Here is a 13,925-nt window from a genome sequence, read left to right as displayed (position 1 = left end):
TGGAAACTAAAAGTTTGTTAAGCTGTTAGGAGGAATCAGGGAAAATTTTACAGCAAAACAGGCTTTTCTATCTCCGTTTAAAGCCTTTTGGACTTCTAGTTATGACATTGGTTAATATGTGTCAGGACTGACACAGCAAGGTGGAAAGAGTCAATTAAAAGAATCAAATAGAATATAAAATGTGAGAAGGTCAGAATTGCCCCTGGTGATGCGTTTGTTGCTGCAGATAATTACAGTGCTATAAAAGGAAAGGCGAGGCAGTTCTACCAGTCGCAGGTGCTGTGTCCAGCTGTGAATGACGGCACCTTCTAGGTCCTCTCTTGCTTCAGGTTTTTTCCACACAACATCCAGATGGATCATTTGAAAACCTAACTTGTGCCTGCTGTCCTTCTCTTCCTTCCCCCATTCCAGCCATACTGCCTTGTAACTTTTTCAGCTCTGGGCCTTAGCAGTCCCATTCCTTTTCCTCAGGAATGTGCATGGCTTGATCCCTTACTCCATTCAAGTCTTTTCTCAGTGCCTGAAGAATCCTTTCCTCGGCACCAGCCCACTACTCTCCTACACCTCACTTTGCTGGCTTCATTTGTCCTCATAACTGTTTAACTGCCTGATATTGTGTTAAATATTTATTTATTTGTGTGTGTGCTCCCCCACTTGGAATGCAAACTTTATGCAGGAAATCAACAAATATTTGTTAAATGAATAGACGAGTGGATGAATGAATGATGTCACCAGGTTAAAGCCTTCCAATGTTTCCCAATGCTTTTGGATCTAAATCCAAATTCCTTACACACATCTGGGCCCTACTTACCTCTCCAACCTCCCCAGAGAGAGCATTCCTGAACCCCTCACCTCCACCCCACTAATGCTCTTTATAGTACTCTTACTTTGTGAAATTACACTTTTTATTTATGCATTTGTTTTTATTGTCTGTCTCCTCTGGCTAGCAGTGATCTACATGAAGGCAGGGACCTTGAACATCTTATACGCTGCCATGTCCCTGGTACCTTGCTCAGGGACATAAAGAAGTCACTCATTAAGTTTTCTTTTTTCTTTTAAATAATGAGTTTACCCCAGAATACCATCCCCCAAAAGAGGATGAGTTTGCAAAATGGGTGAAGAATCAAACCTCATTAATGCACAGTAGTTTTTAAAGAATCTAAACTCATTCACTGCTCATTTCTTACTAAGGGAAGGAGGGGTGATTTGACAATGACCTCCTAATCATTGCCCTTGTTGAGACAAATACCTCAAATAACATCCAGGACTGCTGTAACACACATCTTGGCATGTGTCAGAAACAAGGTGGTGCTGGTGCATCAGACATCCATTACCTTTTCCTCAAATGCTTTGCTTTTGATGACTGATCTTTGCTGAAAAGAAACTTCCAGTAACTTGCTCTCTACCTCAGATTAATTATACTATTGAACAAGATGAAAATAGGTAAGTAGCTGGAGAATATCACAAAATAGAATAATCTATAGGAACTGAGGGAAATAGATTAGACTACTGGGTTAGACTATGGGTTAAATGTTGGGGTCTGTGGTTAAAATTATTCAAAATTAGACTTTCATTTTAATTATTTTCTAGATTTCATGATTTCCTTATCTATTAAACAATGCTAAACTGAACTCCCTCTGCTTGGAATGCTTTATTTTCCCTCAGTTTCTGCATAGGATTGTATGCAATCCATGACACTTGTTCTGTCTGTTGGCAATAGAAAAGGTAGGGAGACCTAGGACTCAGCAAGTGTTGGAAAGTTTTTGTTTTCCAGTGCGTCTGGGCAAAGAGTCCCATGATGTTAAGACTCACAAGAAGATGAGAGAAAAGAGGGCAATCCCTTGGGATAAAAAGAATAAGGAAAAGGCCTCTGTGATAAGCAGATTCCTCCTATCACTCTTGTTAATTCCATTCGCATTTGCCGTCTTAGGACTCGGGTTTTGATATGGGATGTGTGTAAAGAGAGATGCTGAACGTGGACAAGAATCATGTCATGGGTCAAGGGTCTTTCTCTTTCTTGAATAAACCTTGCTTAGAAAGTTCCCATACTGCCACTGCAGAGAAAGCCATTGCCCAACGCAAGACCATAAAAGTCCAAGATCATGTGTGTCAGATCTTTGACTTCTCTTGAAGCTGCTCAAGAACTCCAATGAAACTTGACTACTGAAAGAACAAAAAAGAAGGAAATTCCTTAATAACTAATGGGTCCTGTATCAAGTCCTCATAATTAACTGTGCAAACTAATTTTCACATGAAGTGTGTGTCATGTAGATGGATTATATGTGCTGGTGCATTTCAATCTTCCTGAGGACTGGCTGACATTCTTCTGGATTGATCTCCAGACAACCCTGGAGCTCTGTAAACACAACTGACTATAGCTTACATCTTCAGAGCATCAGGTATCTTTATGTCATAGAATAATAGAAGGGTTTTATTCTGTAGTATCAGAAAGAATACAAGGATGCTTAGAGAACCAAATATGCCCCTTCCTCATGCCTCAGGTTAGGACAAGTCATATCCAATCCACTTCAGAACTTCAGATTCTTTATTTGTCATCACTACACACATTTCAGTTAATATCTTATGTGCAGTTATACTGTGACCTCACAACTCCTTGTCTTTGCACCTTGTCCTGCTCCTTTCAGAGCCACCTTTAGTCTCCATCACCTGAGGAGCTGTTGGACTTGGGTGCTCTTTATCATTACTTCCCTTGCTCAGAATACAAATCACACTGGAGTGGGACCATTCTCTGTTTGTCTGTGGAAGGAAAGAATGGCTTTTGTTTGCTTGTTTGTTTTTAAATTTCCACATCACCAGTGTTTCATAGAGTTCCTGACCAAAAGAAAGTCTGTAGCATGTGTTGAGTGAGTGAATGAGTAGCATTTGTTGGGTGAGTGAATGAGTTTGAAAGTTAAGGGATTTGGTACAGGGGCTCCTATAAGCTTTACAATTGTAATGCCAGGGAAGGGGAGGAAACAGGGCTGCAGTCTTTAGGAAAATAGGAAGGGAGGGACTTTCATTTAGCCTGAGGTTTTCTAACACTTGAATTTGGTCTGCCACATCGTGTTTCAGAGCCATCACTCCTCCTCTTGAGGCTGTGGCATTGTCAACTTCAGTGAAAGCTCTTCTACCTGAGACGCTGATCAAAGCTCTTTTGGGTGTGATTAGAATGCCAGCCAGGGGAACATGCTGGGACCTCCCATGATCCTCTTGGGGCACTCAAGAGCAGTAGAGATGTAAAGGCCAGAGAGAAGGTGAGTAGTGTTAGAGGACACTGGAGGGGGTGGTACAGGGTGGGTTGAGAAAGCTCTTAGTACTACCCTAGCTTTTCACCAGGTCCATGAAGCCCCTTTTTTTGTTTGAGAGAACTGATCTAAATATGGTTTAACATCCTGTCTTGAGTAGGAGCAGGACCAATGTTCAGACTGCAAAAGATCACAGCCTAGTGCCTTCTAAACTTTCTTAACTCTAACCAAATATATCTTTTAGTTTCAAACATGAAATTGCACATAGAACTTCAATGAAGTAAAGAAATTAAAATGACAGTGCTGAGATTGAAGGGGAAAGGGAGTGCCCTTTATTGAGGTTTCTTCTCACTGCCCAGGCTGCTGCTAAAAGATACTGAAGTCTGAAGTCCACCTATTCTCTGCCTCTCTCAGGAATGTTAAATGCCATAGCCAAGGTAGCCCAGCCAAGGTACTTTCACCATGAGGCCTCCAGGACACTTGGATGTTCAGGTGGAAAGCTAAGCTAGAAACAGGTAGCACCGTCCTTCCTTCTCTAAACAGCAGAGTCACATGATGGTGTTGATCTTTCCAGTAAGTCATCCTTATCTCCCCCATCAAAAGAAGAAAAAAACATTTTACAAAGCAAATCCCATAGGACTTTAAGGGAAATCCCAGATCTCAACCTTTGTATAATAGGCACAGGCCTGAAAAAGTTGCAAAGTAATAAAATCAGCTAAACTACATGAAATTGCAGGGGAGCATAGTCAAGAGTTTTGAATGCATTTCACTCCCTAATAAATGCTTTGGGAATTCAGACCTCTGTATGTTGGGCTTTCCTAAGGTGGAGACTACCAGTGTCATTACCTGTTCCAGAGGACGGAGGAGTGACAGATCCTGGGCTGTCATCTTCAGGCTCTGAGACAGTGACTGTAGGGACTGTGTCAGGACTCGGCTTCAGGCGAAGATCTTGCTTCTCGGGGGACTTCTCTTGGGTAGCAAATGTGACAGAAGGTTCGATCTCTGTCAGTGTGATCTTGACGGGGGCAGTGACCAGAGGAGCGCTATGCTGCTCCTGGGAGAGATTATCTATGTAAGGAGCAAAGGTGGATTCTTCGAACAAGTGGTCCTTGATGATTTTTCCCTCCACTGGAGCTGGTTTGTCAGGTTCACAGACTTCTTCTGGTTTTGTAGAGACTGCAGTGTCTTTGTTTTGAAAATCCAAGTCTTTATCTTTTGGCCCAGGGTGATGTGGTTCCTGAACTTTCACCTCCTCTGGCCTGGTGATGTCAATGTATTTATAGGCTTCTGCTTTCATCTGGTCCAGGGGGTCTGCTAGGATCTTGTTCATGTCGCTGGATTCTGCTGGAGTCATCTCTATTCCAGAATCAGAACTCAATAAGCCATGAGGCTCCATCCCAGGCACATCAGGCAAGGTGGCCCCAAGGGTTCCCAGCTCCTCAGGGGTCTCTGAAGTGGTGATGTGGCCATTTTCCTTCTGAAAAATTCCAGTGAAATATGTAGAATCCTCCTTAGGCGGGTAGCAGTTGTCGGAAATCAGAGATGTATAACACGCTCCTTTCCCGTCTTCCAGGGTTGTTGAAAAGGAGTGATCTAGGGCACTGGAGACAGCCGCCACACCTGTCAATCAAAACAACAGCAGACCATGAGTAGGCACCAGGCTGCAGGTGTCCCCCCTGCTTAGCCCACCAGCTAGCCTTGCCTAATGGGGACACTGCCCCTTTCTCCTCAACACCTCGGATCACCAGCCTGCTGATTCTTCTTGTCTACTTGATGGTCCACAGCTCTGGTGTTTTCCAGGTGGCAGGCCTCAACAGGTCACATAAGTTGCCAGGCCCAGGGACAGATTTTAGAAGATTAGAGAACTGATTTTCAACATCAGCTACTTCAATACACCTTGACTTAATTTGACTCAGTATTATTAAAAATAAAATCTTCCTGCATTTATGGTCCTAATGGCCCTAGAAGTAGAGGTAGAAATGTAGTTGAATCCATGCCTCTACTTCCAATATTTGCTTTCCACTGATATCCAAAATACCCCAGTGGGGGTTCCCTGTTTCAGCTGGTGGTGCTAAGGGCAAAACACGTCTGTAAGTTGGAGTCTACAGAATGTTTTTATCTGGCCTTTGTTCTAGTCTCCCATTCACTTAAATGCATTAATTGTGAGCAGAGAAAGAAAACCCTGTATGTATTCTTTTTCTTTGCTACAAAAAGCTGCCAGAGGAGAAGAAAATTAATATCTATTAAGGTTTACTATTTGCTAAGCACTGGGATTTTTAAGTAATCCTTACAATTTTATAAATAAAGCCTCACTTTCATCACCTACAAACAAGCACATTAAATGCATATATACATACACACACAAGGCACACACAGTGCACACAATATAAAAACCATAGATGCACTCAAAGAATGTACCAGTCTAAGGCACCAACTCCCATAAAAGGAATCAAAATGGCAGTTATAACATAATATCAGTAGCAAATATTTGAGCACTTTCTGTGTCAGAGTGAGTTCCAAGCTTTTCACAAATACTGACTCAATAAATAAAAAACTTATTTATTGAAACAATCTTGTAAGGTACTATCATTAGGTTCATTTTACAGATGAGAAAACTGGGGAAGAAAGAGTTTGACTAACTCACCTAAGATCTCACCTAAGATCTCAGGGGCAAAAGAAGTGGAGCAAGGATTAAAAGCCAAACAGTCTGAAGTCAGAAAATCTCCCCTAATGCTCTTTGTACCGCCTTAAATAAGTTTGTAATTGCTTCGACATTAATACAAATAAACTTTACTTTTGTCTTTTCTTAACTTCCTTCCTGGTTACAATAAGCCTTTGTTTGTCTATGTAGAATGGAAAAGTACAAAGTCTCTTCCCCATCCTGGTACTCTCCAGTCTTAGCACTTTGGCACTAGCTGTTTTCCTTTTCAGAAATCTTCCTCTAGACATCTGCATACCCAAGTCTCTCACCTTCAGGTCTTTGCTCAAATGTCACCTGTAAGGAAGAGGACACGGACCCCTCTACCTCAAATTGCAACCTGCTCTCTCCTCTTCACTCCCTGGGAACACTGTTGCCTTCTACCCTTTTCTACTTTTTCTTGTATCTCTTATCTCCTTCAAATTTATTGTATAATTTGCATATTTTGTATTATTTACTTAAACTGATTGCCTCTTCTCGATAGGAATGTGCTATGCAGGAAGGAATCTTGGACTGTTTTGTTCACTAAGGTAGTCCAGTAAATAGAAAAAGTCCCAGCACATAGTTGGTACTCAATAAACATTTGAAAGATGAAGGAACACAATTATGAAATTTAGAATTGAGCACAAATATGAGGATTATGCAAGAAGACAGGATGGACGATTCCCCTAAACTGCTGATAATATTCATTCACCAAGTGGATAATTTGTGACCAGTTCAAATCTACACATTTCAACAAGGCTTCTGTGTAGTTCCTTTGCATAAGTCAGCAACTCTTTTCAAGTTAGAACCAAAAAAAAAAAAGAAAACTCAATAGCAAAAGGAATATTAGTAATGATGATCCATATTGCTTAAACATAGACCAACAGAAAAGCTAATGAACTTAAAACTATGAGTGCACATATACATTTATCCTAAAGAATTCTTAAAGCTTTTTTCATTATGTGGGGTTAGCCTACTTGCAGACCTCACAGGAGGCAAGGAAATCAATCTGAGATATTTCACTACAAATTCTGGATCCTGAGATTCTCCACTGCAATTATTTGTAACAATTTGTACCAGTGATTAAGTAGTTGTCCACCAGAAAGTATGGAGGGGTCTCTCCAGGGATGAATGGTTTGAAGGTATGTGGGTGGGTAAGGGGCTGTTATGCTGGAGAAGACACAGTAGAAGCTTCCAGGCCATGTCATAGTCGTTATCATTCAACGGGTACCCAATGCTTTCATCACAGGGGCCACCAAAGGGCTCCTGGCATTATCACTTATACTTACCATGCAATGTCCCTCCAGCCCACTGTCTACTGCCCCCTGGAGCTATCACACTAAACACAAGGGTCAATTTCTTAGCAACTGCCCCAGGGTTTTGTCCGGCACGTGGGCAAAATCTAAAATTCAAAAAATTATAATCCCCAAAGATTAAAATCTGAAAAGGTGAAATTCTGAAAGCCAAAATCCCCAAGCCACAATTCCCTGTGGTTCTTCATAGGGCTGTCTATGAAGGGTTGGAAGCTGAATTCTGGAAAAGGAATTAATCTTTTCAGTGTACATAGGACAGATGCATTATGTTAGGTAGACTGATACCTAAAAACCTGGAAAGGCATTCTTTTGGGTGATTGTGAAGGAGTTTCCAGAAGAGATTACCATGTGTCTCAATGGACTAGATGGGCAGACCCACCACACAGGAAATGAATGTGAATGGATTCTTGAGGAGGGTCATGCCATTAAATTTAAAAAGCAGTTATTCATCATGAAAGAAAACTTCAAAATACAGTACATGACTACAGAAGTAGGCCAGCTTTGTAGACTACCTTTGTGCAATTTCCTGTACTCTACCCCTGCGATACATTTTTTCACATGTTGAATTCTTTTTTGTTTTTGATTTTTTCCCTTTATTTTATTTTTTTTTTCATTTTTCTTTTATTATTTATATGTGCATACAAGGCTTGGGTCATTTCTCCCCCCTGCCCCCACCCCCTCCCTTACCACCCACTCCGCTCCCTCCCTCTCCCCCCCCAATACCCAGCAGAAACTATTTTGCCCTTATTTCTAATTTTGTTCTAGAGAGAGTATAAGCAATAATAGGAAGGAACAAGGGTTTTTGCTGGTTGAGATAAGGATAGCTATACAGGGAGTTGACTCACATTGATTTCCTGTGCGTGGGTGTTACCTTCTAGGTTAATTCTTTTTGATCTAACCTTTTCTCTAGTTCCTGGTCCCCTTTTCCTATTGGCCTCAGTTGCTTTAAGGTATCTGCTTTAGTTTCTCTGCATTAAGGGCAACAAATGCTAGCTAGTTTTTTAGGTGTCTTACCTATCCTCACCCCTCCCTTGTGTGCTCTCGCTTTTATCATGTGCTCATAGTCCAATCCCCTTGTTGTGTTTGCCCTTGATCTAATGTCCACATATGAGGGAGAACATACGATTTTTGGTCTTTTGGGCCAGGCTAACCTCACTCAGAATGATGTTCTCCAATTCCATCCATTTACCAGCGAATGATAACATTTCGTTCTTCTTCATGGCTGCATAAAATTCCATTGTGTATAGATACCACATTTTCTTAATCCATTCGTCAGTGGTGTTTTCCCTTTATTTTAAACTGTCAGCATACATTTTACAATTCATTATGCTACAATTTCAACTTTGCATCATTTCCAATACTGGAGGCATAAATTATATGAAGGCATTTAGTGAGTTCTAATTCATTTTATGCATTTTTTGCAAATTTAATGTCATGAAAGTGCATGATGGCAAAGTTGGATTTGTGTGTGAGCCCTGTTCCTGTGCACAAATAAGTTGAAACTTCCTTAGTAGTTCAATTCCTTAGTAATTGAAGAGAAGTCCTTTTTATACATCTGCATTTGAGAACGATAAAATTTCTTGAGCTCTTAACTCTTTGGGCAGCTGCATATGTGATGGTGACTCATTGAAGTTTTTGACCAATCTTACCAAAACTTAGGCTGTCTGGCACAGTATGTCCGATGACAACAGTTAAAGCTGAGTGTACAATTACCAACCACACCCTTGCGCATTTATGTATTTTGCATTTTGACTATTTATTTATGAATACAATTCATCTGCTCATAACTGTTATAGTCCTGTAACTACGTCAGTATGCCAGAGTGTTTATGTTTGCAAAAATATGTATGCTATTATTGCTTTTTTATTGTGTAAAGTGGACTATGAAGTATTCTGTTGTGTTTTTATGTTTCTCAAAAATCTCTTTTAAAATGTAAATAAATGTCCATTAAGGAACTTAAAATTATATTTTCCAGAATGATAATTTGGGGATTTTGATCTTTCTGATATATTTTCCAGAATGATAATTTGGGGATTTTGATCTTTCTGGGTTTTAGACTTTAGGGATTTTGATTTCAACATTCAAGATTATGGCATTATTGTCTTTCAGTATTATGGTCTATACTCTTGTAAATCACAGATTTTTTTTTTCAAAGGTATTCAGAACTTTAATGAAGAAACTGGTTGGGTTTATAAAAACAGTAATGAAGATCAAAAAAACAAGAATTAACTTCATGATAATAGTTACAGGCTTTTAAGTCTTTTGTTTATGAAGTTTTACTGGTTCTTTACTAAATGTTTTGTTTTCTAGATTTAAGGAAACTTGTTTTAGTTTTCTATAATTTATAACAATTTGGCAAAGTGTACTTTTGTGAACAAAGGTGAAAGCATCTACATTTGATTCATCCAAAATTTTAAAAATTATTCATGTTTTTATGGTAATGTGATTATTTGCATGAATTCGATAAAAATTGTTCTCTTTATAAAAAGACCCATTTGGACACATTGACATGTATGAAAATATTCATAAAAGACTTGTCTTCAAGGAGATGAAACATCAGAGTGAGTAACAGCCTCTACTTCCTGGCAGGCCCCAGAGCCTCAGGCTTTTAAGCCCTGAAGGTGAGAATCTTAAGTGAGCCTGGGTTTGGCTATCTAACTTCTAGAATTTTCTAAACCTGAGATGACTATGTAGATAATTACTTTTCTTGCTGTACTTATGCAGATAATCAAGTCAAAATGATACAACCTAATTCACTTTATAAATTGTTTTCTTTCTTTGATTACCTTGGTAAAAATTGATGACTAAACAGAGAAAAACTATATTCTTAAATATAAACTATATGACGTGTTATTAGATTATAATATTTTTAAGTTTCTTCATTATCTGCCTGTAGACTGAATTAGATCCTAAATTTTCTACGTTCCTCCAATCCACCTTCCTCCCTTAAAATGATTATGAAGAGGAACTGCTCTATCCTGAAGCTCGATAAGCTGAACTTGAACAATTTCATGTAAATTCCTAAAGACAAACCACATCCCTGATGTGTGGGTTGCATAGAAAGCTCAACAAATTGCCTGGTGCCATAACTGGTAATATTCAAACTACAAACCAGGTAGAAAAATTGATGTCAGCACAAGTCTCCATTCCATGAGAGCTTACCTCTCTTAACTTGTGTCTGTGCCTACCCTTTCACTTGGTGGGATAATATTGTAATTAAATTTCATGAACAATAACTCCTGTGAGTAACTTGACAAAACCTAGCCTAAGGGATCCTTTAGTCCATCTAGTAGGTAACTTTGATAACATCCCTGACACAACTTTTTATACAAATTATACCAGTGGCCCCCTTTTATAACACTGTTGTAAATCAACCTAGTCAAAAGATAGCGAACAACATTGCTGTAGGTAATTTATTGGTTAAACAGGAAAATGTCTATGATACTCTTATTACTGCATGGTGATCCTGGATAGCTCCCTCCAGGGAAATTTCAACACAAATGCATATTTTTTGACTTATAGATTCTTTCTTTTTTTTATTTTATTTTTTATTATTTTATTTTATTATTTTATTATTCATATGTGCATACAAGGCTTGGGTCATTTCTGCCCCCTGCCCCCACCCCCTCCCTTACCACCCACTCCGCCCCCTCCCTCTCCCCCGCCTCAATACCCAGCAGAAACTATTTTGCCCTTATCTCTAATTTTGTTGTAGAGAGAGTATAAGCAATAATCGGAAGGAACAAGGGTTTTTGCTGGTTGAGATAAGGATAGCTATACAGGGAGTTGACTCACATTAATTTCCTGTGCATGTGTGTTACCTTCTAGGTTAAGTCTTTTTGATCTAACCTTTTCTCTGTTTTAGTTTTTCTCTGTTTTAATTTTAATTTTTCACACATTTTAGGTGAAACCAGGTTAGAATCATCATAAAAATGCTTGATAATCCAAATTCTTTGAATGTGGGCATAATTCATTTTCTTCAATTGAGCTAAATACCCTGAAAGACTTTTAAGATTCTAATTTACTGAATTTGAAAATATATATGCATTATATGGTAGCTATCAGAACTCCTGTAAACACAAAGTCCTGGACAATAAATTATGCAAGAGCAGAGTCCTGCAGGGATGGCTGGAACCTAGAAGCAGAGCTGAGCCTTAAGGTTCAAGAAAGCCAATTAATTCCTGTCAGCACTTCCTGCAGAGCTGGCAGATGTGGGAATCAAGTCAGAGCACAATAGCTGCCCCAGGTAGGAACCAATATTGGGAGACTGTTAAATACAAATCCATTAAATGGATTTTGCTTTCCTTATCTACACTACAAATTATATATATATATATATATTATGTATGTGTATATATATATATATATATATATATATGCATATATACATGGAAAAAAATCCTCTGAGCACCTGAGTTCCTTATCCTCTTAAGCTGTTTCCTGATTTATGTGGAGACAGAGGCAAATGTACATCAAGAGTCAACGTTTGGAAAATGCCCTCTCAGCAGGTAGCTGCACAGAAGGGCAGAGCAAATACAGTTACCTGAATGCATTTTGAGTGGGATTGATTTTCAAGATTTCAATTTACAAGTTTGGAGACATAGTATAAGAACTGAAAGATCCACAGGACACTAGTTTTCAGTCAAAATCTAAGGAGAAGAAGGATTAAAATAAGCCTAAACTATTGCCACTACATCATATGTGCTGATTTGTATCCACTGATGTCAAAGATCAAAAATATGGATAACAAGGCAGACAAATTCAGTAATCCCGTAACGGGCAGGTGTTTCACTTGATCTTCTTCTATTTAATTTTTAATTCTCTGGCATTACTGAGGAATGAGATGATAAAGATGACTCCCTCAAGATGGTTTTATTCTTTCCCAGGAAAGCTTCAATGCTAAAGACCCAGTTCTTAATACTGACTCATCCTCACAGAATGGAACTCATTAAAATTGGTGGCCTACTGTCTTGGCAATTTGTAAGCTGGCTCTGCCACCATCAATTGTGAGATTCTAGGCAAGTTAACTTTTTAGAGCTTCAGTTTATCCATCTTTAAAATGGAGGGAATATTAATAGTTTCTGCTTTATTGGGCTATTACGAGTAGTAAATGAGGTCTTTGCCTGACACAGTTCCCACTCCATAATTGAAAGCTCTTGATTTTATCATTATTTCTATTTTGCAGGGAAAACACTAGTTATTTGCAACTTACTATCATCTGTCCCTTAGTTTGTTTCCTTATATTGAATGATGTGTTATCAGGACAGCTTGACCAAAAGCAGTTTAATGTAAGCGATTTACATTTGTGCTGCTCTCTGGTGTCTGTGTTAGATGCTATAGTTCCCAGAGTGCAACGCCAGGGCTGCCTGCCGAGCTATGAACAGGCGGTTGTTATAAAGTACTTTCCAGTGATGCAAACAACATAGATCTTGTCATGAGCATGATACGACTGCCTTAACCATGAAAAGTTGAAACTTACCAAGATAATAAACAGTAATGGAATGGGAGTGTTCCTTGTCCACAAAGGAGCTTCTCCCTTGTGAACAGAGCCTGTACTCATTCATCAGGGTTGAGATGAGGACCCTATGACTTACGATGATATTCTGTAACTCAATACAGCCCCCTCTTGCTACCCTGAAATGGAAGCATGGAGAACGCCAGAAAAGAAAGACTTATTATACCAAAACAAATCTGAGCACAGAGGTGGAAATGCTTTATTAGAGGAACCTTCCTTTCCTCCCTGAAATTACAAAAACAAAAACCAGCTAATATTTTTCAAGAAGAGCCAATATTAACAGGCATAAGGGACATCATTCTTATTAAACTGAGAAATATTTTTAAAAGGAGAGGCCATTAAAAAAGTCCCGTGGGAGGAGAGGTTCATATTAAAACTCAAGAATGAAAGGTCAGAATCAATGGCGGGCAGCGAATCCCCAGTCACCCTCGCAGACTCCTTTGCCTAGGCTGCCTGAGTGATGGATGGCAGACGCTCACTCAGAGGTCAGGTGGAGACACTGACACTCACTCATCTTCCCTGAGTGCTAGGCAATCAGCAGGCTCGGAGTATGGAGGTGGCCACACAGGTGACAAGAGTCCTCGGTGAGGGATGGGTCTGCCAGTGAGGCTCCAAGGGACTGTATGTCATCCAGAAAACATTCTCCTAAAATTAATTGTCCTATGCTTTAACCTGATAAATGAGTGTGAGAAATCTAGACATACGCATTCTTTATCAGGTTTATCTATGTGATGGAGTGAACAGAGTACAAATTTTAAAACAAGCCTGCATTCCCTAAAAAGACTCTAAGCCAAAGCTGACTTGGGAATGGAAGAAAATGAGTAACTACTCTTTCTTTCCCCAACTCACTGCTTTATTTAAAGTTTGTCTGCCAGAATAATAGATGAACTTTTGGGATTGCAAAATTTGTGGTTAATAAAATAGGAATCAGCAAGGTTTATCCACACCCCCTACTTTGAGGACCCAGGGTTTTCATTGCATGGGGAGTTTTCACTTTAGCAAAAAATTTTGTAGGAAGAAAAACTTGGCCTGGCCGACAGACCACCCTCTGGGTCTCTTTGAGAGTTCTCAGCACACATTGGAAAGCAGAGTGCTGAGGGGAGATGAAAGCAGAACTTCTGATTAACTTGGAAGAATGAGGTGTTGTTAGTTTTAGGTTTTTCATTGTTTTT

At 39.4% G+C, this 13,925-nt stretch overlaps 1 protein-coding gene across 1 annotated transcript in view; it reads right to left on the bottom strand.

Moving 5' to 3' along the window:
- The window catches only part of Rtn1 (reticulon 1), a 237,415-nt gene that overhangs the window by 112,568 nt on the left and 110,922 nt on the right, over positions 1 to 13,925 (bottom strand). Inside the window, exon 2 of the mRNA XM_020178943.2 lies at positions 4,092 to 4,865. Within this exon, the coding sequence (XP_020034532.2) occupies positions 4,092 to 4,865 (774 nt within the window). The remainder of the gene's footprint in view (positions 1 to 4,091; positions 4,866 to 13,925) is intronic.

Source organism: Castor canadensis, chromosome 3 (genome assembly GCF_047511655.1).
Source record: "Castor canadensis chromosome 3, mCasCan1.hap1v2, whole genome shotgun sequence".
Taxonomy (NCBI): domain Eukaryota; kingdom Metazoa; phylum Chordata; class Mammalia; order Rodentia; family Castoridae; genus Castor; species Castor canadensis.
This window is presented reverse-complemented; position numbering and strand designations above follow the sequence as displayed.